General features: G+C 38.0%; 1 protein-coding gene across 1 annotated transcript in view; it reads right to left on the bottom strand.

Annotated features, from left to right (window-relative positions):
* cntnap2a (contactin associated protein 2a) overlaps positions 1 to 27,339 on the bottom strand; it is a 228,974-nt gene that overhangs the window by 33,244 nt on the left and 168,391 nt on the right. The window contains exon 14 of the mRNA XM_056737624.1: positions 904 to 1,060. Coding sequence (XP_056593602.1) covers positions 904 to 1,060 — 157 coding nt within the window. The remainder of the gene's footprint in view (positions 1 to 903; positions 1,061 to 27,339) is intronic.

Below are 27,339 nucleotides of genomic sequence, written 5' to 3'. Positions count from 1 at the left end.
ATGACAAGTGGCGAGAGTATCACATTAACACACTGTCCATCTGTGCACGGGCCATTAGCACACATACTGTGTGCTAAACTAAACCAGTGACTGGAGGGGCAAATCCAGCTCTTCAGTTCAGAGCTGACCGACAATACTGTTCTGTATGTTTACCGCAGGAAAAGAGAATAAGTGGATGATCTCAAACCTCTTAGAATGATAAATCCTGTGAAAGCAAACACAATTTTCTAATTCTTGTTTATTCACAAGGACAGAGTAATCCCTGGGTAACACATTCAAGGCACTTCCTATGAAGCACCGGCGATCGCTAACGGCTGAAACTTGGCACGCATTGAGTTTTTTTTGCATGCTGTTACATCTCACGAAGCTGTGTTCAACAGCAGGACCAGGGAGATGTGTTCGATGTGCAATGACAGAAATAAATAATCTGATTTTTTTAACAGTGTATTACTGTATTAATAGGTTCTGTGTCTCAAACATTGCATCTCAAAGCAACACACCCACTCCCGTCAAACGCAATGTTATGATGAAACCATGTGAAGAATGACCTTGTTCCCCCCATCTGCATCATCTTCCAAAGCGTTTCTCCGTAACGAAACCACCAGACAAAGCAGACACAGCTTTTATGGAAAGAAAAATATCAGGGTCTGTCTCTATACACGCTTGTCTATCAGCACAATCTGTTTGCCATTTGCTCAAGCGGTGAGGTCGAGCAGACCGTGTCATGCCGCAGACGCTGCTGTACAACGATACAGATAGGAACACGACATGATTGTCTCTCATGAGTTTGATTGGCGGGTTAAGAAGGTCAGAAACTCGCAAATAGCATCTCTTTCAAAAACCCATAATTAGCTGAAAAATTACCATGGCAACCGCATCCTCACAGATTATGTGGCGACTTACCACTGCTTCTGGTCGGCGTCGCAGTTGCAGTAATATTTGGAGTCGGTGCAGTTGCGCTCGATGCCGCACAAACATTTCTGAATGCCGGGTGCAGAGCCGCCCCAGTAAAAGTGTTTCTCGTTCCCCCGGCCAACCCACCAGGTGTAGGGCGTTCCATCTGCAGACATTGAAGAGAGATGGTTAGAGCACAGCAGCACACAGTGTCAACAGAACATAAAGACATATTTCAGAGAGAGACTGTTTGAAAGGTGTACTATATCCTGTGACTATTATATAATTTGGACAAGTGTCAGATAAACTGCGCCAGCAAGTTCAGTTCTTTTGATGGGTCTTCGGATACAAACTCACACACCCAAACAACTTAAGTGTGATTTATGAAACCCCTGTCATTCATGGATAGCTTTCCTAAAATCAGTCTTCAAACAGAAGTCCTGCGAATATCTATGTTTAACGTCAGTGAGATATTCTTTTTTTCCACAACTTTTTGTGATGAAACAAACTCAACAGACCATTTGAAAAGACAAAAAATTCCTTATTTTTTTTATTTTTGTGATTCACAGAAAGAAAGTCATATAGGTTTGCCATGACATGAGGAAGACTAAATGATATCAAAAGTAAAATTTTTGGGTGAAATGTTCCTTAAAAGGTTTCTTTTGTATGTAAATGTTGTTTAAAGTAAACTATTGAAAACTTAAAGTCAAAAACTTCAAAAGCTGTCATAAATTATTTTGTTAAATCAATTTTAACAGGTCACTTGAATTTTTATTCTAACTAATAAAATGAAGTTAAAATTTGTTTAAGTAATAGTTCACCTTCAAAATGAAAATTCGGTCATTATTTCCACGCCCTCGAGATATTTCAAACTAAGTAAAATGAAGATTATAAAAGAGAGAATGAAATTGACTCATTTTAATAACAATTATTTTATTTTCACCATCAATCAAAATGATGAAAATAGAAAAACATAGTCAAAGTAGTCAATGAATTTTAAAATGGATCATGACGGATCTATTTTGTTGTCAAACGCCTGCCAAGAAAAACACAGTTTGTGCACATTGAGGACCTATCTGACTTCGATTCTCATCTATCATGAGTTAATATCTGAACAGCTGTCTGACAGACGCTTATAAAATGCAGACAAAAGTAATTACAGTACTTGAGATTTGAAGAGTACTTCGCACACAGCAGGACTCAGTACTCATATCTGTAGGTTACACTGTAAAAACATACTCAATAGGATTACAATTTGTTATTTTGGAATGAACCTGGAACTCTCAAGCCTGCTGGACTGCCATTCAGAAGCACTTGTGTGCGGACAAATGTGCACATCTGCATTCAGGAAGGACCCTGTGAAAAACTGGGAAGTGTGCTAGAGGTGTACATAAAGTACACAAACCACAATTTAGCTACAATGTATATGTGTTTACAAACATATGCATGTATTATGCAATTGAACTTTGTTTGTACAATTCTTTTTCTACTGTTGCAGAGCAGCTTTATGTTCATTGGTGTAAATGAAAGGAAAGTCATTTCAATACAAAAGACTTAAGGAAAGTTGTATAAACAACTAGTATTATGGTAAGTACATTTTATGAGAATTTCATTTTTAGGTGAACTATTGCTTTAATGTTGACAGGTAGTTTCATTCAACTAAATAATTATAATATTAATAAAAAAAATCTAGTTGCAGAAATCTGTTAAATTGCATGTAACGCCACAAACTACATGTTATATTACATATTTTTGACAGTGCACATGTGGCTGTTGTGCTAATTTGACACTCACACAATAAAATACTTGACATTAACACTTGCAAACCCGCAAAATGCAGGTAGATTGTGGCTGTGGCCGGTAAAACAGCCACTCCCACTAGCCATTTTGGCGGGTTGAATATTATATTTTAATTATAGTTTTCATAAAAGTCATGCGAAATAATAAACAACGGGCAATGCGACACTACGAAGCTCCAACTCCTACAAGCCCTCCATGCATCCACTGTTTGGTCATCGGAATGCGCACAACCGACACAAGTCCTCGTGAAAAAGTGAAATGAAGAAAAAAAAAATTTGGGTTACAACGCCAGCATTTCCACTAAACGGGCGAAGACAGCTTCGCAACAAGATATTGTGGCGGTGAATTGGCTTGTCCTCAAAAAGTCTGCTGAGTTTGAGAAGATGAAGACAATACTGTAGCTGCATCTCAATTCGAAGGCTGTGTCCTCTGGAGGTCGCATTTGTTGCCCACATACATCATCGAGTGTTTTATTTTAGAAAGGCAATGTTACATTTCAATGTAAGAATAAAACTACAATGCTTATGGGAAATCATTTTAAAATATTTTTTAACTGAAATGAGGCAACCTCGATGAAGTATGCGGGAGACAAATGGACCACTGGAGGACGCAGGCGCAATTGGGAAGAAAGGTCGACCCTTTGCGTACTACGAGTGTGGACGTGCAAAATTATTAATGTCAAGCCTTGGCAATACTGTATATTAATATTTTCTCAATTAAGTTTGTGCAATATTAATAGTTGATGTCTATGAACTTTAACAAATACTCTCACTGGAACTTCGCAATCATTCAGCATTAAAACACTTCATTTAAGCAGATGACAAACTCCAGGGTGCTTGCATCACATCTGCAAGAGTCTACATAATAGAAAACAAGCTCCGGTTGCTTCAAATGAAATGATGTAAAGTGTGCTTCGTCATAATGCTTCATGTAAAGATGTACGTTTGACTACATCTTCATCATTCCTGATCCAAACTGTGCTTTGCTGTGATTCAATATGAGGTAATGCGCTTGATCTGCCTCCGTCTCTACAGTTTTCACGGAAGGACAATCCCAAAATTATGAAGCAATAAAATACAGTAGAAAGTGAATCTTCTCAAGGACTTTCATCTCCACCGTACTTAAATAGTAACGAAGACTGCCGCTATTTCACAATGGAGGTTGGAATGAAGACCAGCACATATCAGGCCGAGCCCGACAGCGCTGATCGACACAGGAGGGACCCGGCACACAGTGGCTGCGGGCAGGAAACAGGCAGACAGGCTGGAAGCCAGCCAGTCTCCCCCTGAGTGACTGATGAGAAGCCAAGCTAGGAGAGGCAGTCAGACAGAATAGGCATGCATGACAAGAAAAAATTAACAAACAACCGAGAAAAAAAAGGAAATCTGGTGATGGACAGACATTATAACAGATGGTGAGTGAGCTCTGACACACTCCGTAGGGTTGTTATTTTGAGAAGACGCGGACCCAGAAACACAGGAATAAATGCAGGTGCATAACAATTAAACACGCCCCCCTGGACACACGCTCATAGCATGTTTCGTCTGGACTTCTGCTGAAGATGGAAGAGGGACACAGCGTGGGTCCGTGATGATTTGCAGTGGGAAGCCCATGCCTCATTAAACTCCAGAGCCAGTAGAGTTTGTTCCACCAATCTGCATGCACTACTTCCTGTTTTCCCCCACCTCAATTCACACCAGACTCAATCAATAACTCCACTCAGTCCTGGCTGGAAACACAGCCGCTGAGCCATTCTAATTTAGCAGGAAGATGGAGCTCTTCTGGAACTCCTGCTGAGCTCTGAAAGTCTAAGTTGATCGGCCCTTTGTAACCGAAACCGAGAGTTTGTTAAGCTGGTGTAAACATATGAGTGTATGAGTATTTGTGACTGTGAAATGTTTATTCTTCTTTGAACAATGTCTATGTTACAACATTCATCACATATGAATGTTGGTCATATATGGAGATGGTGGTCTAGTGGGTTAAACCACTGAACTAGTAAATCAAAGGTTGATGGTTCGATCCCAGCAGCCACCACCAGTGTGTCCTTGAGCAAGACACTTTACTCCATGCTGCTCCAAGGGGATTGTCCCTGTAATAAGTGCATTGTAAGTCGCTTTGGATAAAAGCGTCTGCCAAATGACTAAATGTAAATGTAAATATATTCTTGAAAATCTAACTGATAATCTGTTCATGACCTTGATCAGCTGCTAAAGGATTTTTGGATGTGTGATTTTTGTGTGACAGTAGCCACGTGTGAAGGGAATGACAATTTTCTGTTGTTGGAAAAATTCTTTAACATATAGTTTAAGAAAAATGGGAAAATATGTTTTTGAATTCAAGTTCTAAAATTCGGACTGGTTAAAATAACATCTAATAAGTCATTATGTGCAAATGAATAACACATTTGATTTTCAAGCTGCCACTTCAATGCCCTGAGATGTGTTCACTCATTTCCATAATAACAAAACAATCTTCTTAGGGTCTAAATATGACTGTTAAAAAAAGTACACACAAAAAATGACATTTTCTTGGAAAATTTGACAGTTTTCAACACAATTTTTGCTCAATTACTTTTTTATCCAAAAAGAGTAATAGATTGATTGTAGCTTTATAGGTCAAGTGTATGCAATTATAACACTGTGTCTACACCTGACACGGCAGAACAAAAGACAATAGAACGCATTAGAATCCATTACAATTTTAAATTGTGTCCACACTGGATGGGGTGTGACTGGTGTAGACAAGGGGTTAGCGGCATCTAGGGTTGAAGTTGCGAATTGCAACTAACGGCTCAGTCCATCCCTCGCATTCGAAGCACTACGGCAGCTGACACAGCATTAAGATGTCACCACTGTTGTGCTTCTCAAAGGAGATGACGTATTTACGAAACGCGCTCTGTAGAGCATTTTGTGTGTTTAAGGCTATTGTAGAAACAACTTGGTGAATTCCATGAACACCAGGAATGGTGATTTCCATTCCTGGTGTGTGTAGATAGAAATAGATCATTCTAAGATAATAAAACATAACGCTTTATATGTAACGTCAATAGATCCAAATGTACCATTAAGTACTACCAAAGTCTGTTTACGGAAGTCGTGCCATTTAGCGGCCATGTTTTTGTTATGCCTATATGCAGTTATTTCAAAGTGCTGTTTACTTGAATTGGGAAGGCATACATTTAAAAAAATCACAACTAGACAACATATTTTCTTATAAATAAATAATTAAAGCTAACATGAACTCTACCATAACTTAGTTTTGCTAAGCTTAAATTGCGCTAAAATCACCTTTTTCGAGGTTGCTTCATCTACTGCGCATCCGCACAGGCTGACAAGCGCCTCACGAGAGCCCCGCCCCAGAGATTTGTGAGTCAATATTGATTAACGATTGGCTCGTTTTACTGGAAGGCGGGACTTCCTTCGCTAGAGTGGCCATGTTGAGTGTTGCATTCCTCCCCATTCATTGTAATGGCAGCGGCTCATTTAGTTACTATTAATATTTTTAGTACCTAGATGTTAAAATATATCATAATCCTGATTTGTTTTCATTATCGTCAAATGATTAATAAAGACAGCAACATGAACTAATTGAAGAAATGCTCATTATATGTTTGTTTATAGTCTATATTAGAAATTCACCTTGATATAACACAGGGTAAATAGCTGATATCACCACCTCCATAATGACAATCTGGAGGTTAATTTGTTTTTTATTTTGGTTTTATTTTATGAGTAAAGACACAATGAAGCAATATAAATAAGACGTAAACCTAAACAGCGGAAGTTTAGGGAAAGCGTTCAAAGAACTGGTCTCGATCACAAGACTTGCGCTATTTTTGCATGAACATGGCTCCCCGAGGAGCACAACGCACCTGGAGAATTATTTTATAAATTAAACATCAAATTCTATTTCTGACTCAACATATCTTTCTTTTTCCCTTTCCTTTTGTTTCCATATTTAACCCTCCTTCCCACAGAACATTTCACTCCGGAAAAATCGATGGTCTAGACACAAAACTCTTTTCCATCCTATCCTTGCCTGAGACCCACATTACGCTGCCCCTTTTACATTTTCAGATTCTGTCACTTTAAATGACACATTCCTCCATCTTTATCAGTCCTGTCTCTTCTTAGGTCCCCCACAACTCGGCCCATTTTATCTGAATGATGTAAAAAACCTATAACATCTCTCTCTGCCTCTCTGTGAGAAGGAAAGCCCTGTCTCCACATGTAAATGAAAGGATGTTGGCTTTACGCATCAAGACCGTGAATGACAGCTTCATCTGCCTGTCAGGGGGATCACGGCCAACTCCTCACAGCCAGAACGACTCTCCGACCGTTCACTCCGCTGTCCGTCGTGAAACGCTTGTCTGAATTTCCCCGGCACCCCTCGAGGGGAAAGTCTGACACGACAGCCAGAAAGAGAAGCTCATCAGATGGGCCTAAATTGGGGGAGCGGTGCTTTCCTACTGGAGGAAAAATGGAAGGTTCTGAAACCCCCACAATAAATCCTGGCACTGATCGAAAATTCATCTCATCATCAGTATAGAAGGGAAGATTCTCTCCGGAGGACATGGACGGCTCTTTCCACGAGTTGGGGGAATTACTGCTGCATAATGATTCACTGACAGTGGAACACACTGTGTGGAATGTTCCCCAGTGGGAGACTTGTATTGATCGACACTCATTCTTTCTTTAAATAGAGAACGGCTTGATAAATGGGACTTATCGAGGTTATCTGTTACGGCAGGTATGGAGTAGCACGCTGATTGATGCTTTGGAATGAAATATGGTGGAATTAGTAAAGCACAGAGCGAAACGATTGCTTGTTTTCATACAGATCTTTGATGACTTAATGCCCGCAAAATAGCATCGCAACAAACCGTGCAGAACCTGACATGGCACATGTAGAAAAGCTCAAGGCCAGGAAGGAAGGAGGTGGGAACCGGCAGACATTTAAACAAAGTCTAAATATAAATAACAACATACATACAACCATAAAACATGTTCGGGCCCGGTCCTCTCTCATCGACGGTCCGGTCGCTTGTTCTCTTATGCTCCTGATCTCCTACGTGATACGCTCATTAATAATTACTCACCGGTCTCGAACCACGGTCTCGCCTGCCTACTCCACTACACACATAAACAAAAAATGATGTATAAAGGTAGCAGCGCTCTGGCCTGATGGTTAACATAAAGTGAAAGTTCGCCCAAAATGAAAATTCTGTAATAATATACTCACCCTAGACATTTCAAACCTGCATCATTTTCTTTCTTCCACAGAACCGAACAGCTGCAGCACCCACTGACTTGCATTGGTTTTGTGTCCATGCAATAGAAGTGAATGGGTGAAACAGCTGTTCGGTTACCAACATTCTTCAAAATATCTTTGTGTTCTGCAGAAGAAAGAAAGTCATACCGCTTTGAAATGACAACAGAATTTTCTCTTTAAGTGGTCACTTGCAAGTACTCCTGGCACATTGAGTCAAGGTGCGAAAGGTTCAATTCTGGCTTGCGTCTAATACTTTACAATTATGTGTACACTTCTGATATCTTCAAAATGGTGCTAAAGCCCAAAGAACAACACAAAAGAGAAGATAACCATCAATTCAGAAAGTCATTACGAAAACCAATTACCATGTGATTTGCTATTGTTCGCGAGACCTTTGCCAAAGTGCTTAATATTGCAAAGCATGTTCTGCCAAAAATTCAGCAGTCTGCTCAGCCGTTTGTTGCCAGGCTACCCTGAGGTATTCGTCTCCCAACTCACTTTTATCGTAGAAGTGAGATGCTGTTCTGTCAGACGAAACCCCCTTAACAATATCTCTATTGATCCACACAGCAATCTTACGCCATTTCTGTTTGACTTTGTCCGGATTTAATGTGAGTCCGGAAAGTGATGTACGCTCTAGCAGTTTACCATGACCCACTCCCTATCACTTCACAACCTAAAGGAGTTAATTGGACATCCAGAGACAGGTATTGCCGAAGATACGGCATTATTAGCCTTATTGTTTCCCTCCAGATAACAGAAAATATCCCGCCATCTCAAGCAGTCATTAAAAATCCTCTGGGCTGATATGGCAGGTAGGAGATAACAGTCCAGAAGATGTTTCGTGAATGCAGAGCAGAATAGAGAGGAAAGAGCAGGGAGGAGTTACAGTAGGTCAGTCATTAATACTGTAGAACAGATTTCAGAGAGAACAAGACAGTGGCGAAGCTGTAATTAATTGTTCTTAAATTCATAGAGATTTTCTTATAAACAGACTTAATAACTTAAAATATGTGAGAGATTATTCAATGGGGGGAGTTTTGACTGTGAAATGTCAAATTTTCTGTAAAATGTTTTCTTATGTTACAATAAAGCATTTATCTAACATCCAGACAAATGAAATGTGTGACTTGAATGACCATTTTGGAAGAAGATATTTTGAAGAATGTAGGAAAGCTAAGAGTTCAGGGGCACATTTGACTACCATTGCCATTACTATCAATGTCAAAGTTGACCAAGAACTGTTTGGTTACAAGCAGTCTTCCAAATATCGTTCTTTGGGTTCATCAGAATAAAGAACTTTTACAGATTTGGAACAACTCAACAATGCGTAGATGACTCATCCCCCTTAAGGGTATACAGTTTGCCCAAAAATGAAACTTCTGTCATGAATTACTCTCTAGTTGTTCCAAACCTATTTTTCTTACTCTGGTAGACAATGCGGTCCAAGATTTGTTTGGTTACAAGCATACGCCTAAATTTTGTGTCCATCAGAACAAAGAAATGTGTACAGATTTGGAGCGACTCGAAAGGTGAGAAAATGATGACAGACATTTTTGGGGGGTGAACTGTCCCTTTAAGCTTTGTGGTCTGCGACAAAAAGCAGCACAGCACAATAAAACTAGCACAGCAACCAAATTATAAAAATTGTGAATTAGCTGAAAAGCACAATGAAATTAAGGCACAACACAAAGGAAATAAGGGAAACCGCAGGCTTTGCTAATTTTGTTGTGTTGTGCTCCCTGGGCCACCGTAGAAAAGTGTTGCCAGATCTCGTTAGAAAGATAAACAACCTAGTCTGACAAAACAAACAACTTGCGTCACACAAATAGTTCTAAATTAGCAGACCCAGTACTTTGGTTCTTCTGGGGGTTAAATCTAATTTATGCATTCTTAAATGTGAAGGTGCGGGTATGTAAAGGGGCAGAAACACAGAAATAAAAAGAAAACAAACTATGCTACTAATAAAGACGTTATTTAGCGAGTAACAGCAGGTGGAGATATTAGACAACCGCTGTGGGTCAGAAGATATTATGCTATCAGCCCAAGCACTAGAAACTAAAACACAACTGTGTAAAGTCAACTCTCGTCTAACCATTTTTAAACTTTGTTAAAACCAAAAACCAAAAATTAACAAAAGGTTACTTAGCAAACATACCAGCTTTCAAAACTAGGGGTGTCACAGTATACCAGTATTCACAATAACCATGGTATTAAAAATCATGACTATCAACATTGTGTTAATTCAAAAAATATTATAACAAAGCTAATAAAAAATTCAGCATCTGTTTAAAGTTTTGATGTAAGAGCCACAAACACCCACCTAACCCTGTATTCCGAGTGTGATTCATTGGCCCAAACAAAACATTTTTAAAATTAAAGATCACATTCTTATGAATTCCTTTGGCCATAATGATCGTGTGATATTCAAAAATTGTCTTACCTCAAAGCAAAATAATAGGCTTATATTGATGATATGATTATAATTTCACCTGTCAGGAATCGCTATTTACGTCATTTGACTTCAACCCACACACAGTTAAATTCGTGAAGTAACCTGCAACTTTATGAGTCAGACAGAGATGGCGATACAGAGGCAAACGTTACAGAAAAGAGAACTAAATAAAGCTGTTCCACTGTAAAATCACAGTCTTGTTCTCAAAGATAACAGTTTAAAAAATGTCCACTTTTTTTCTCAGACTTATTAAAGATTCAGCGGATTTAATGTGAAAGCTTTTTTGCAGGCAGCTTTTTCCCCACCAGTGATTTAGCTGATTTAAATACCTGCACGCCGCATTGAAGGGTTTTAGAATTCCATTAGGTTTCCAATAAGTTCCCTTTTCAGCCTGACTCTCCACTACTAGTAAATCACACTCAATGTATGCCATCACAGGTGGAAAGTGTAATATGGCAGAATTACACTGCTCTGAAGAGAAAAATGAACAAATGTCAGCAAAAATAACAACAGCTGAAAAACTAGTAGTTTTAATTCCAAGATATTTTTCAAAATGCCACATTTAAATAAACGTCGATGGTCCTTGTTGCACAATGCAGTGTGCTTTCAAAAGTTTGAAGGATTGACATTTACTTTCCAGAGCTCCGCCCACAGTTTTCTCTTTGAATATATTCCTAAATTTCAAACGGCTCGGAGTTCATTTCTTTCCTTAATGAACCACCACAGGAATACATCCTGTTGTTTTCTGGTCTTGCTGGCCTTGAGACAGGTGTCACCACGATTTATAATCCCTTATAAGTATTCAAAGTCCATGACTCCGGGATTCACTGATCCAGTTCTGTTTCGGCTCAATAGTCAAGCCATCATGCATATCTGAATAATTACGCCGGCCTATCCGTAGGCTGGCAAAACACAACGTCAGGCGTGCAATGTTCTCGTAAATGACAACAATGAACGTTTATGAAATGAGAATTAATTGCGTCTCGGTAATTGCCTCTTTTACCTAAAAAGGACGCACACATTTTCTCCAAGGATTCATTTCAATCTGCAGCCATGTGTGTGGGTACGTCATGACTGAGTCATCTCTCACTGCGCTGGCTGCATTTCTTGACAGTAAGTGCATCAAAATCACTGACAGGACGGATTGTTATTGCAGGTCATCTCAATTACATCGGCTGTGTTGAATGCTAATGACTTCATAGTAATATGAACTTTGTTGGCCAGATGTGCTGTTCATGCGGCAGTTTGAATGAATCAATTTTGAATGACTCCACCAGTCGACAGTGAAGCATCCCAGAGGATTTTATTGCTGTTTCATAGCTCAGGAGATTGAGGTCTCAGTTGTGTTTCTTTTACAGTAAGTTTCAACTTCTCAGATGTGTCTCCTAAAATTGCTTAGGAGAAATACAAATAGATATGGGAAAATTGTTCAAAAACATTGATGAAGTATGAAGCTGTAAAATTACTGTGTATTATATGTACAATATTTTTGATTGGATAAATTTGATGAGATCTATTGAAATCTTCACCATTTTGACTTTCGATAGCAGACTAAATCTGAGCTAAGTTGTGACATTTTTGAGATCTCTCTATTGGAGAATTTTGTGATATTTCTGTGTCTGCTTAAGCTCCCTGAAACACAGGGGACTTAAAGGGACAGTTCAGCCCAAAATGAAAATACTGTCATTTACTCTCCTTCAAGTTGTTAAAAATCTGTATACATTTCTTTGCTCTGATGAACACAGAAAGATATTTAAAAGAATTTTGTTAACCAAACAGTACTTGGCCACCATTTAATACCATAGGTATTTAATACCATTGTAGTCAAAGGTGCTCCAGAACTGTTTGCTTTCCTACATTCTTCAAAAAATCTTCAACAGAACAAAAACATTTATACATATTTGGATCAACTTAAAGGGGGCATGCAACGGTGTTTCATGCATTCTGTATTATTAAAAATGATAAACATGCAGGCTTATCATGCTTAACATGGTCAACTTGTCAAAAAAAGAGTTCCTACTGGAACTACTGGAATCCTACTCCTTTTATTGTGCAGTTCTCCCGGAAAAGCACAGCTAGGTGAAAGGAATAGCCCGACCACATGCCAAACAGCTAACGAGACCAGCTTTCCATCAAGATTGGCTGCGCTACATCAAGATTGGCTGCACTGTTGGCCTCCAGCTGTAGCTCCTCACTCTTGCAATAGTAAAGTTTAGGTGTCTCTGTTTGTCCAAAGCATTTCAGTGACGGATGTTATATATACGCTGGATTTGCAGATTGTTTGAAACTGATAGATGGAGCGGTCCCAGTGCGAAAAGATGCCGAACATGAACCGCACGTTGTAAGTGAAACTTAGTCATAGTACATGCATAATGTATACAACACGAACTTATAGTGAATCAATAGTTATGCAGGGATAAAGTGATGATGTTGGCTATTGTCTGCTTGTGATTTAGTTCCTCCCCCCGCACACCTCCAGAAATGATCATATAGCTGTATCTATCTTTTATAAATGTCATCAAACCAAATACTCTTCGAAGATATTAAGTATGCAATTTTTACTCTATAGGTACAGAACATTAATATGAGATTGGCAGAAACTGCGTGTGTTTTGGCAGCTTTATGAGTGAGTAAATTAAGACAGAACTGTCATTTTTGGGTGAACAGTTCCTTTAAGCAGAAGTCTCCATTTGCTAGACAAAACGAATGTCATCGATGTCTAGAAATAACTGAGGTACTAAATCTCTGATTTCTGTAAGGAAAGACTTAACTTTTGTGGTTATCAGAAGAAAATACAAATTAATAGCGACAAATCCAGATGTGTTGCATTACACGCAATGAAAACTGATTGGAGTGGAATCCCGCTATTTGTGTAAATTAAACATCAAACATGCATGTCAAGGAGAGATTGATTGTGGAAGTTGTGAAATATTGGATATTATATAACAAACCCCTAAGGTTCCACAATAAAAACTCAGAGAAACAGAAAGAGAGAGATTTGATATCTTTGCTGTTGTACCTGTCAGAAAGCAAATCTCCAGAGGAATATTCAGTCTTGAATTTTAGACAAGTTTAACAATTAGCTACCAAAACCCGTGGGCAACAGTTCCAACAGACACACAAGGAACAGGTCCATTATAGATTCCTTTTAATTGAATATACAAAATTCAAACACATTAGTCCTGCCACCTGAGTACCCTGAAATGCTAAACGTTGCTATTCAGACTCTAAATAATCATTCACAGATTGCAGATTGCAAACCCAATGCACATCAAATTCAGCACAAAAAAATCCTTGCTGGTAGAAATGTCAGGCTTTGATCTTCCCTCCTAAGGTTTGAATGGATGACAATTCAGATGCTTGAAACTCGAAGACATTGTCAGGTATTTCAAATAGATGTGGGAAGCAGGATTGCTGGGACTTTCAAACACGGTTTGCAGTATGCGCCGTCACTCACAGGCTGTCAAAATACTTCATTCGGATGACAGGTGTGTAGTCACCTCTGAGTCACCTTAAAAGCTTCTCTACGGTGTTTTAAGTACAACACAAAAGAGCTTGAGCCATACCCCTTGAGTAGACCAATTAACGCAAACCAACTTACATGAGGATTCATGTTGAGTGAACCTTGATAACCCATCACCACATTGTTCTCAATTGACCAATGCTCACTCTCCTCCTGGACTCCCGAAATGTAGTTTGTCCTCTGTCAAAAAGATCCCTGCCTGTGGTAGTCTACAGTATGTGGAAGGGTGGGGCCGCTCTGAATGGTACTTTCCCAGCAAAATCAATAATTCAAACTGAATCTTCCAGAAAGAGAAAGAGGGAGATATGGGAGAGATCGAAATTCAGCTTCTTTCATTTTACGACACACATGGAAGTAAATGCTAGAAATTCAGATAATCTTGTCGTCGGAACACTTCACACCTGTACAAAACATGTCACGATCCTTCTTTGTAATATTTAACAAATACATCAACACAACGCTTTTAGATGTCTGAAATTCATGGCCACAAACAGCTTCTCAGAGTTCCATTTATAGCAAAACTGAGAACTGCCATAATAAAAGGTGAACAACCAGTTGAGTATTCTGTACTCTCAGCAACGATTATTCAGTGTTGTTTACAGACAAATAAATAAAGCAAGATTAGCGTTTAATTAAAATGGTGTCAGCGTGCGAAACAAGTTTGTAGTTAAATCAAATCACATACACTTACTTTAGTCATAGAATAAGATTGAGAATTTAAAGTATTTTTCAAAGATATTTGTAGATCCTTGTGAAAAATGGATAGCGATGGCACCGCTGATGTAATTATGTTCTGAAACAGTCTAACAATCTTCTTCAATTCAATTATTGTCTTTTGGAAAAGCTTTTAACAACTCTGTCCATCTTTTTAAAGACACAGAGGTATTACTTTTGTAGCACTTTGTCAGTTATCAGCACCAAGAAATATACAAAGTCTTTGCTTTCCCAAAAGCAGGTCCTTACAGGAAAGCCGGATAAGTTTCATATGAGCAGAAACACATCTAGTCCCACGTGGAACACGTTGCACTTGAAAAATTTTGCTCGTGAAACCTTTGTGACTTTCCATATGAAAATCCATAGGATCACATTTGAAACACCACATGCGGTGACATAAACAAAATGAAATTCATGTGTTTTTTTAAATAAACTTCTTAATTCATAAATTTTAATTGTAAAATATAAGAGGTAACTTAAGCATTAATATCATAATTGTTTTCATTGAACAACTAACCCAAAGTATTAAACTTTATATAAAACTCTCCTGTTTGTGTCAAAAGATTCTCTGTAAGAAAATCCCAGAAAAACAGTAATATTCAGGAAATGTAAAGTCATTTTTTATAAAGTAATATTATGTTTTTCATGTCATTTTACACACAACTTTCAGTCTATGTGTTACTGTAACTTGACGGTTTACATAATCCAAAAATACAATAAAATTCAGTAAAATTACAGTTTTTACTCTACGCCACTGAGGAAAGACAAAGAGAGCATTAAAGTAAAGTAAAGTAACTGGTCTTTTCACGACCACCTCAAGTCATAAGAACTTTGGAGACTGCAAAAAAAAAACTAATAACTCCACAAAAGAAACTGATGGTTAAGCTTCTCCCGATATTGATTTTCTAGAGGACTTCTTTTAGTGAAGCTACGTTCATCCGAAAAACTTTTAAGGTCGCCAAACACTTCTTATGACCTCCAGTCATTCTCAACAGGCACTAATCCCTTCAGTGAATCATGCAAAGCCTCTTCATTACCTTTTCTCACAGGGGTGCTGAAACAACCCTACACACTTTTCAACCCGCTTTACATGCTAGTGAAAGTGAACCGGGTTTTCAAGGAAAGAGCCTGGAGATTACGGGACAAAGTTTTCAGACACTGCAAAAAAACTAAGCTGCTTACCACACATATAACAACTCTTAACCATGTAGTCACGTACAAAACATGACTAAGCCTTGGCCCCGCGCAAATCCCATTGGTTTCAACCTTTTCTGTTGCAAGCACAAGGCTGAAATGGATTTTATTACCAGTTTCACAAGCTTCTCCACTGCTTCACAACAAACGCTAGAAAGAAAACACAGCTTTTGATAGTAGTAACATCCGTCAATCTCTCGACAAGGTAGCCTTGAGATGGAAATCGCCCCTAGACTCCCGTCAATCAACACAGGGGGAGGGAGCACAAAAGATGCACGGATATGATCCAATCTCATCACACTCCTGGACTGAAGAAACCTTTATTTTCGTAAACCTTTTTTTAGAAGCTCCATGCGGCGAAACAAAATGTGAAGGCTTGTCACGGGGAACTTTTAAATTATGAAACCAAAAGCGAAATATTTATATATTCATTTTTTGAACTGATCCAAAAATACATGTTAAACATTAGTATTGTGTAGTTTAAACATGAATATGAACTTGTTTTCTTTGCCATATTCAAGATCTGCAAACATAGAATCTTTTATTACTATTTTCACCAGCTTCTACCATTTCAATTTTCTGCAGATAAATGCAAATAAAACCAGATTTTCATTTCATTTTCAAGAACTGTGGTTACTAGTTCACAGTTTTAGCTAAACATGTACCTAGAAATAATAAATTCAAAAGCTGAAAATGATTTTGTGGTGTTTTTTCTCCGGCTGTATAAAAAGGGAACTCGAAAATTGGATTCAACTGAATCTAACCGAGTAAGTATACTGTACAAACAAACAAGTTGATTGTCGCGGTTTATGGCTGTCAAGATGAGGATAAAATTCAATCGAATTCCTTCTCCAAGGAGAAAAAAGAACACAGCAACAATTAATGACTAAATAAATAAATAAAACAGGCGAAACAGTGTACATAACTAGCATACCCTTGAGGAAAACCTGTCATATTACAGACTGGACCTAATTTCCCTCTCAGCATTTCCTCTGAAACCTAATTTCCCTCTCAGTGAAAAAAATCAAATTAAATTTGTCATCTTATTAGTGCATCCATACGTGTCACTTTCGACTTGTAAAGCCTTTACATTTCCTCATGTTCGACACTCCGGGCATTAAGGCAAGGCTAACGCATTTATAGTGAAGACAAGCATGCTCAAGGTGACAAAAGGTAATGGAGCTGACGCTTAATATTATCCAGGAATGACTTCTAAAACACAATCTCTTTGTGACTGAGGTATTGCATTTACAAGTCGACTGTTCTTACTGCAAGGACACAGCATTTCCATACTGCTAAAGCTTGTGGTGGAATTACATTCCGCCATCTCTGGACATTTCAAAGCCGCCCTTTGGAGCTTGTTACCAGGAATAACCTTGTCATAAGAGCATTGAGTGACTTTGGAGGAGAATATTCAGTCATTCCGAGCAGAAGACAAAGGACTGTTATGCACAAGGTCATGCATAAACATTAGTCAAATTTCTGCGTAATAAGAAAGTGGCTTTGGATTGATGGACTTTATATCCTAAGGGATACAGTATATTCCTGAGTGAATACATTGTCCTTTATGTTCATATCGGTAAATAGAATTCTCATTTGAAGGTGACATTGGACAAACGGGTGGAAATTCAAGGATTATTGTCTCGCTGTGACATAAGCAATGGAAAGCAATGACAGGATCAGATGTGAAAGTAAAGCCACTGGGTTTCCAAGGGGATAATGGCCATGGGGTTTTAAGGTCTGAGATGCAGGTTTCAGCCTGATGGGGTAAATGGTGCAACGGTTAAGGATAAAACCGATTCCTGATTGGGTAATGTGCCAAACACTATACTGACAACATGAAACATGACCCTCTCTCTGAACTGACATTACATCTTCTTGGCTATTTCCCTCGGCTCCCGAGAAGAATGAAATGAAGAGACCTTGCTTATTGAGATGAAGTGAAAGGCCTTCTGGGTGACAGAGCTGGTAAAATTGTCCGTGCCAGCTTGCAGCTGGCACATGCATTTTATCCGACCTCTCGACTCAAACCGGACTTTGAATACCACCTCCTCCCTCAAAAAAGATTGAGATCTCGCTTCTTTTTTTTTCCGACGCCTGGAACCTTCTCACTCTCTCTGTAATGGATTTCTTTCTTGAGGACATTAAGTGAATGTATGAGGGCTGCTAAATCTCTGAATGTCATTTATATGCTCTATGTCTGTACAATGAATTCTGCATTAATTCATCTGCTCCATTGAATTCCTCGGTTCACGCGGAGTTCAGATTCTTTATGCAGAGTTTTTGTCTGAAAACAAAGAATATGGATGTTCTTTTGAATGACAGGGTTTATGATTCAATGTTTTTAGTGAGAAAAATGGAGCCCTTCTTTTTGGAAATAACAGTAATAACGGAACAAAACAAAACAAAAAAAAATCTGTCAATGTGCCACTTTATCAAAAAAAGGCGAACAAACACAAAGATAGATGAGAAAAGATTATAATAACACAAGAGCTTGTAAGACCTATTGCACATCATGTCTGTTATGTGCACCCATCACAACACGAAGCATCAGAAACCGCAGGGAAAATTAGTTTTCCATGACTACTTATTCATTTCCAGACATTACATCCCATCATCTTCATTGACAGGGAGTATAACACAGTGTATAACGCTGTCATGTAATTTTTTTACGGAACCACATGGAAGTGGATGAAATGCTGTAGAAATGTTTACAATCAAGGGCTAATAAATCACAATGAACTGTATGAAATTTACATCCTGACAGCTGTCATTGCCATGAGGTGAATACATAGACGTTTTTTTTATTCCTAAAAAGACATTTAAGCTTGTCATTATACGGGGAGTCATGCTGGTTTTAAACATCCCAAACTTACAAGGGTTTACACTTATTCGATTTAAGAGTTTTACATTTTCTTCTCCCATACGGTAAAAGCGTTAATAAAGTTGTAGTGGAAGCTGTTTTAAATACACGCTTGTGATCCAGATTTGTTTTCACAGTAAATACACACTACAGGAGACTGGAAGAGAAGCCTGTGGCATTCTGTCAAATTATAATAGTACAGCTTTCAAACAGCACGAGAGAAACAAACAAATCATCATACGCCTCAGAAACATCCACAGTGGAGGCCCTATCAAAGATGAACAGGGTGAAAACCTGTTAAATAGTCTTCTATCTTCATTTGCTTTCGAACGTTGAGAGCAATAGAAACAGCTCTCAGACTTTCATATGAGGATGTAGCTTAACTACTGGAGCACGGCACACGCTACAACAAGATTGTAGGTTGAATCTAAAGATAAAAACAAGCTGAAGAAATGTACTTTGGAACTTCAATGCAATCCTTTTTTGATCTTTTAATGCATTTTAAATTGGAATGTGCATTTAAGGAAAACATTTCATATGCAGTTGTATTTGACTTTCCATTAAAATGGCATTATCAAACATTAAACATTAAAATTCATCCAGTAGGATCTTTTGGGCATTTTGCATTAAGATGTCATGGTGTTCCCATCTGCCAAATAGCATCCCAACAACAGAATCCATCACATACCAGTGGACACCATTATAGCTTCCATTAAAACCAATACCCCATTACAATTCCCATTATAACCATTGTATCCATTAAATATTGTGTTTTGGGCAAGGTGCTATTGTTTATTTAAGCAGAGAACCTTTGCAGTGATAGCACCATAATGACAAGATATATTAAAGGAAAAACAATGATTATTGAGTAATATGTACTACCCGAATACCGGAAATGTTGAAAAGTTTTTTAATTTGAAAGACGTTCAACCCTTCTGAAAAAAACCAGGAACCATTAAAGAAATTGTAATGGTTTTAATGGTTTTATATGGTTTTAATGGAAACTGTTATGGTGTCTACTGGTGTGTGATGGTTCTATTGGTGGGATGTTAAATCCGACTGGAATAAAACACACTATAAAAGATTTTTTTAATGGAAAAAGCTATTGGGTTGTAATGGTATTCTAATGGAAACCATAATCATTTCTGTGATGGTATATACTGGGTTTTTAGGCTTTTTTCAGCAGGTACTTTATTCAAAATAGAACATAAAGAACATAACAAATGTTTTAACTGATAAATGTTTACATTTTATGCACTAAATGAGCTCATTTCAAATTTGATGCATGCAACAGGTCTCAAAATAGCTGGGCATGTTTTGAAAAGAAGTTTCAAAACAGTTTGAAGACGACTGGGCATCAAGGTAATGAGATTCTGGAGTTTTGGTGTTTGGAATTCGGTCCCATTCTTGCCTGATATAGGTTTCCAGCTGCTGAAAAGTTTGTGGGAGTCTTTGACATATATTTTGTTTAATGATACGCCAAATATTCTCTATAGGTTAAAGATCTGGACTGCAGTCAGACCAATTCAGCACCCGGACTCTTCTACTACAAGACATGCTGTTGTAATAGCTGAAGTTTGAGGTTCTGCATTGTCCTGCTGAAATACAAAAAGCCTTTCCTGTTATAGACATCACCTGAAACTTTTATAGGTGACCCTGGACAACAAAACCAGTCTTATGGGTAAATTTTCAATATTGAGATTTTACACAATCTGAAAGCTGAAAAATAAAGCTTCCTACCGATGTATGGGTTGTTACGATATGACAATAAATGGCTGAGACACAACCGTTTAAATATCTGGAATCTGAAAATGCGAAAAAATCAAAATATTGCGAAAAGGGCCTTTGAGGTTGTTAGGCAAAGGCAGGCAATCCACTCACAAAAATTAAGTTTTTATATATTTTAGGTAGGAAATTTACAAAATATCTTCATGACACATGATCTTTACTTAATATTCTAATGATTTTGTCATAAAAGAAAAAAATTAATAATTTTGAACCATACATTGTATTTTTGGCTTTTACCTAAAATGTCACCGTGCTAATTAAGACTAATTAAGGTTTTGTGATCCAGGGTCACGTATACCTTTCAGCATTCCTAGTGCAAAACATAAAAGCTGCGCATAAGTATGCACTTATGCACCCCCATTCCATCAGAGATGCTGGCTTTTGAATTGAACGCTGATAACACGCTGGAAGGTCTCCCTCCTCTTTAGCCTGTCCGTGATTTTCAACAAGAATGTCAAATTTGGACTCTTGTGAACATAAAACACTTTTCCACTTTGAAACAGTCCATTTTTGGCCTTGTCCCTTACACACACACATTTCTCTAGTTTCTCTGAATCTTGTGATGATTTTATGCACTGTAGATGATGAGATTTGCAAAGCCTTTGCAATTTGACGTTGAGGAACGTTGCTTTTTAAGTATTCAATCTTTTTACACAATCTTTCACATACTGGAGAGACTCTGCCCATCTTTACTTCTGAAAGACTCTGCCTCTCTAAGACGTCCATTTTATAGGTAATCATGTAACATACCTGTTTCACGTGTTCTCCCTGTTGAATCTTTTCAAAACTTCTTGCTTTTTTAGCACCCGTGCAAACTTTTTTAAGAACGGTAAAAGGCATCAAATTTGAAACGAGGTCATTTTGTGCATAAAATTTTACAATTTCACAGTGTAAACATTTGTTATGTTCTCTATGTTCTATTGTGAATGGAATATTGGCTTGGTTGATTTGAAAGTCTTTTAGTTTTCATTTTGTTCAAATTTTAACAAAGTGGGTTATGATGGTTGTTGTCAGGGCTGGTGATATAATGAATATTTACATTTACATTACATTTACCAGACGCTTTTATCCAAAGTGACTTACAAAGTGCAGTTAAACTGGTCTCTAATTGCCTACCACAGTATACAAAGCTAAGTTTTTTGAAAATTGAAAAGATATAGAAGTCAGAACTAATCGGTCAGGTGCTGACTTGTTAGACTTTGGCAAATAAACAAGCAAAAAAAGAACAATATTTAAAACCACTTTAATGTGATTGGGGAATCCTTATTTTTAGGACAACCACATAAATTATATATTTAATGCTACACAACTGGGGAAATAACGAACAAAATGTTACAAAAGATTATCAAAGTGTTAAAAATTAATCAATAAAGGCAGTTTTATGTACTCCTAATAATACTGTGATATCCTGCAATACAGTGGTAACAGATGCAGTACTTAAGTTCCCTGTAACGCAGCATGGCATGAATGAATTAAGGGGATTAGTGCTGCTGTTTTACTGTTAGCTGCTTTTATCATGCTGTTTTTTTCTTATATTCATTGTGACATCAAGTTATTTGTCTTTACATGTGTTTTGCTGTCACAGTTGCTCTGGGTTGTGTGGTACATATCCACCTTCTTGTGCTGAACAAGCGTTAAGCATCATTGCATCAGAAGCTGCGATCTTTTGATTTATGGACCACCTTGTACTGTACAGTAAGTGTCATGTCAGACCCAAGGTGTCCTTTTACAATTTACTGTATATCATATAGGACATGCCGGCCGTCATCCTTATTCAACCTCCCCATCACCTTCCAGTCTGAAGGTACAAAGCCTCATGCTAATAAACATTCTGAACACGAGACAGTTCGGCCTTAAGCAATTTACGTCCATGTAAATCTTTGAATCACGATCTGAAGTCTTGTATACATTACACTGTGTTACTGTATGACTTAAAGGCATGTCTCAGAAAGAACCAGTACAAGATACAGCACTCTCCAGTTCCTCTGAGAAGCACACAAAAGAACAACGTTTCTACGGTCCCCATTTCCAGAAGCCATGCCTGGGGCCAGCTCTATCAGACTGCTGTAATGCTCATCTCCAGGGCCATCAACACTACAATGTTTCAGTCGTATGAGTCCGGGACCAAAGCAAGGAGATAAAGGGCTTCTTAGAAGAAGCTGGATCTGATCCAGATATATCAAGGTGCCTTAAACTTTAAAGGGCAATAGGTGTGTGTGGCATTTGAATTCTACGCCTGTGTAATCTGCATTTCCATTATCTTTTGAATACACCTTTGTAGGAATATACCTATATTGATAGGGATACTATAGCAATATATAATGTTGACGACAGCACTGACACCAATACTTTACAACATGCAAAAAATAACACGCTAATGGAGCACAGAAGTCTGAGAAGTGCAACAGAAAGTTGTAAGATTCTGAAAATAAATACACGAAAAAAAGTTATAATGTAATGATGTTTAGGTCACAAATTGAAGAAGTGTACTTGTTACATTGACCATGTTAACTTGTAATGTACATTTAAAATGTAATGTAAATGTAACTTCCCTGTAAACAAGGTCAGATTTTCATATTTGCAACCACATTAAATCAGGTTGGCATAACGGATCAAGATTTTTAAAACGTGATGTCCATGCAAGCCCCTAAACAATAGGCACTTATGAAAATTATAATTCCGAAATCCCTGATACATAGAATTTTAATTTACATTTATGTATTTCATAGACACTTTGATCCCACGTGACCTACAGAACATTCCATGTATTTTTGTTTAGTTTATTACTTTGTGTGTTCCATTGAAATTCAACCCATGATCCTGGAATTGCTCGCACCATACCCAACTATACTCAAAAGTGTCATTAAACAGCTCTTACAGGAAAAATACAAAAAATTGATTAAAAATATGCCGGCTAATATAGAATACATTGGAGAGTTTCATATGTGCTGTAGCAACACGATCTTACATGAATTGGCGACTATTTTACAATGTGGCTAATTCGTATGAACTCTTTCACACCAGTGACATTAGGTTTAGGTGTGGGGTTTGGGGAGGGGCTTCATCATTCATTTCTTATAATCGCAAGTTTTGTATGATTCACATCGTACAAATTCATACAAATTGACCACCTTGTAAAACAGTTACGAATTCCCATAAGATCATGATGGTTATACAGTAGGCTGTGTGGAAAATATGGTCATAACTTTAGAGCAGACTCACTGTACTGTATTAGAGAATGGGACTGATGGGCTTTTGCACTCATATTTTGTTTCCCTAAACTGCAGCGGAGACAATGGTCTGTGAACAATAATCTGAACACTCAGAGGCAAAACTAGAAAAGAGAAAGCAATGAGATTAATTTTAAACTCCAGATCGACACAGCCCATTTGGGGAGCACAGAATAACCTTGCGATAGGTCATTGATCTTTGGTGTTGAAAAAAGAAATAACGGCATTGCAAATCCGCAGGTTTTTCTTACACTTTTTGGAATGAGCAAATCAACACCATAACAGCCGCCATCAATCAAACAGGGACGGCAATCTGTTTTGAATGACAACCTTTTTGCGTAATTACATGACAGAGAGCTCTCGAGAAAGGCTTTTCTTTCTTTCGCTGCTTGCGAACACACACGCGCTTACACAAACTCCCTGACGTGCTCATGCGGCACAGACTCCCTCGCTAAAACAGCTGCATGAATGCATGAGGTTTCAAGTCACAGCCCAAATGCCTCTCACTTCTCACTCACATCTGCATGAGCAATATATTCAAAAAACATTTTTTACGGGCCTCATCGAATTCTTAGACGATAGAGCCAATGGGACATAACAATGCAAATCTTCTTGAGCGAAGGTTAAGGCTGAATCGCTTGGAGGCTAACCTAGGAAGCGGTTCTTTGGAAGCGGGTTGGGGATACATGGATTGTGTGCTTTATTACCAGCTATTTGTTAATGTGAAAGTAAAAGCATTAGGAACGACAGTTATTATTGGCACCAACACACATGGGTATTATGAATACAGAATGATTCTGTAGAGATGGGATCTTTTTGATGTCTTTTTAATACAAGTATCTCTGTTTTCCTCCAAGACAGCGATGAAATAAAACATATCAGATCTCTCCAGCCAAAAGAAAGAACTTAATGATCCCACATAACTTCATAAAGTTTAGGAGAAACAATAGACACTGTGCTGAGATTTACCAAAAGGTCAGATAGAAAAGTGTCTCAAACATTGTCATCAAATCCACAGGTAAAGAGATACAGTAATGTGACCCTGGACCATAAAACCAGTCATAAAGGAAATCTGGTAACACTTTCCTTGAAGCATGTATGTATAATGCATTATAAAAGTAGTTTTTATTATACATTATAACACTTAGCAATTCATTGTTACACTAAACATTTTAAATTTTTTAAATTCCTTCTATGTAAAGAAATGTAAAAAAAAAAAAATCCTTTCAAAACAGTGTTATTGTCTTTACTCAATATTTCAGATTTTTGATTAAATGAAAGTCTTTTATGCTCTATCTACAAAATGGCTTCAAGCCATCATTACAGGCTGAACAGGTCAGAGCCGCGGTGTCTGATCAGTGACACAGGGAGACCAGAGCAGCAGCCACCATCTGCCGCTCATGCCATCGCCCACTCACCATCACGACACGCTGCTTCTCTCTCTTTCTCTCTCTCTCTCTCTCTCTAGGGAAAGGTATAAACTGTCCTACGTTTTCCACCTCACAAGACCCGTTGACCTGAGACTGCAATGTCAATCTGTCTACTGCCGGAGCGGAACTGCATTGGAAATGATCACTCTAGGACAGTGACAGGTCAAGCTCAATGTATATACATCTATAATGCATCAGTGGCTTGAGTGAAGATCAGTTGAGTAAAAGAGGAGGGGAAAGGGCTGCTGTACACCTGTGACTGTCTTCTCCAGCTGGTCCTTACTATTGGTATCATTTAGCTGATGTCATAGCTGGGTCTAAATAGTGTATTAACATGTAACAGCTTTAAAACCAAGTTGTGACCAATCGGCATTCAGATTCAGAACGGAATTTGTTATTAAAGAAAATATACTTGGGATATGGGTTCAAACTAGGGGTCATGATATAATGGTATTGTCAATAACCATAATATTAAAAACCAGGCTTATTGGTATAATAATTCTACACATATCAGAATATTGTAAACCATTAAGTAGGCTACCCATTCAAAGTTTTGCAATTAAAGTCACAACAGTTACAAACTCTCTCTCTGACTCCATACTTTTGTGTTTTAAGTATGAATATCACCATCACAGTTTTTTTCTCACTACGATAACCGTGTCTTGTAAAATCTGATATTGTGACAGCCCTAGTTCAAACAAGCAACTTAGAAACTGAAACCTTTACCACAATCTCTAACACACCTAACCTTCTCTATCTTAATGAAATCGAATAATAAAAAATAAAGAAATCTTGCAAAATAATAAATCAACAAATATAAAACAAACCTAAACAATTCAAATCCATCATCATAAATCTACACACAACAAACCATAGAATCATATGACACATCTGTCAATTCAACTTTCTTTGTTCCCCGGCTCCTGGACTGAAACACCATGTTTGTATTGCAGGCTTTCGATTTAATTTATTTCAGTCCCGTATTTTGTTGCCGCTGTGGTCGCCAGCTGAGAGGTGTTTGGCAAGAACACTTTTGCTTTCCAGTTGCAACAATGTGCATTACAGGTGGCAGATGGATATGACAAATGAGATTCCTGGCAGGAATGTTTGTTTGTGTGCTTGAGTGTGTGTCTGCAGATAGATGTGAGATGAAGAGTGTGTATGCATGTGTGCTTCTCAACATGTGTGCGTGTGATGAGGAGTGGAAAGCGAGTTGTGTGTGCACAAACATACTCACAAAATAAACTCCACAACCTTCACATATCAAAATGTTTCCAGGGGTTATAGAACTGACATCCATCCTCAGTCTTTTAAACATCTATAATAATATACATTTTCTGCATAAACCAGACTGGTGTGGTCAAGCTTATAAGGCTAAATAGCATATCTGTGATTACTCTAAAAAAAACATCTCCAGGAAAAACAAGCAATTTCCTCGCAAAAACCAGCATTGCTTTCCTCTCAGCACTTTATATCCAGTTGTTGGTGTGAGGGGATACAGATCTGTCTGGAAGAAGCAGAAAGCAAGCTAGTCATTTGTTCGGTGTGAGATTATGTGCAGTCGATGTCTAAAGCTGTTTCACACTTTTGTGACGTGTCCTAAATCATGGCGGGACATTAAAGAGGTGATCCGTCATGTGTGGATCAGGCAGGGCTGCTGGTATCAGATCATCATTACCGACGCCTTTTTGTTTCACACAGATTGGAATCATTCGTATTGTCAGTAGTACAAGAGGACATTTTGTTTGTGAATGGAAAAGGTTGAGCTATACTTATGCCAGTTTTATCTCATATATATCTTACGTATCGCTGCTGTCCTTCTGAAACCTTGTCTTTTGCGATTTTTTTTGTAGTTGCCATGAATCATTATTATATGTCTCCCTCTATGTTTGTCATTTGGGTTTTGCAAATATCTAACCAATAAAATGTATTAAAACTGCTTTGACCACACAGAATTTGAGCTTTTAAAAGTTTTCCATTTCCTGAAAAACAGTGAAAGTGCAAGTCCGAGACCTTATGAGGACAGCGACGATGTCTTACTTTTGTAAACATTGAGGCATCTGACAGATGGTTTTGTCCAAAGTACTCTTTTTTTTGTGTTGCTAACACAATTAACAGTCAATGCTAATTTAAATGCTGACATTTTTTAATGTGTTGAGAAATATGCATCGTTT

The sequence above is a fragment of the Triplophysa dalaica genome, chromosome 23, assembly GCF_015846415.1.
Source record: "Triplophysa dalaica isolate WHDGS20190420 chromosome 23, ASM1584641v1, whole genome shotgun sequence".
Classification (NCBI taxonomy): Eukaryota; Metazoa; Chordata; class Actinopteri; order Cypriniformes; family Nemacheilidae; genus Triplophysa; species Triplophysa dalaica.
The sequence above is the reverse complement of the archived record's forward strand: the minus strand, read 5'-3'. Positions and strand labels throughout refer to the sequence as shown.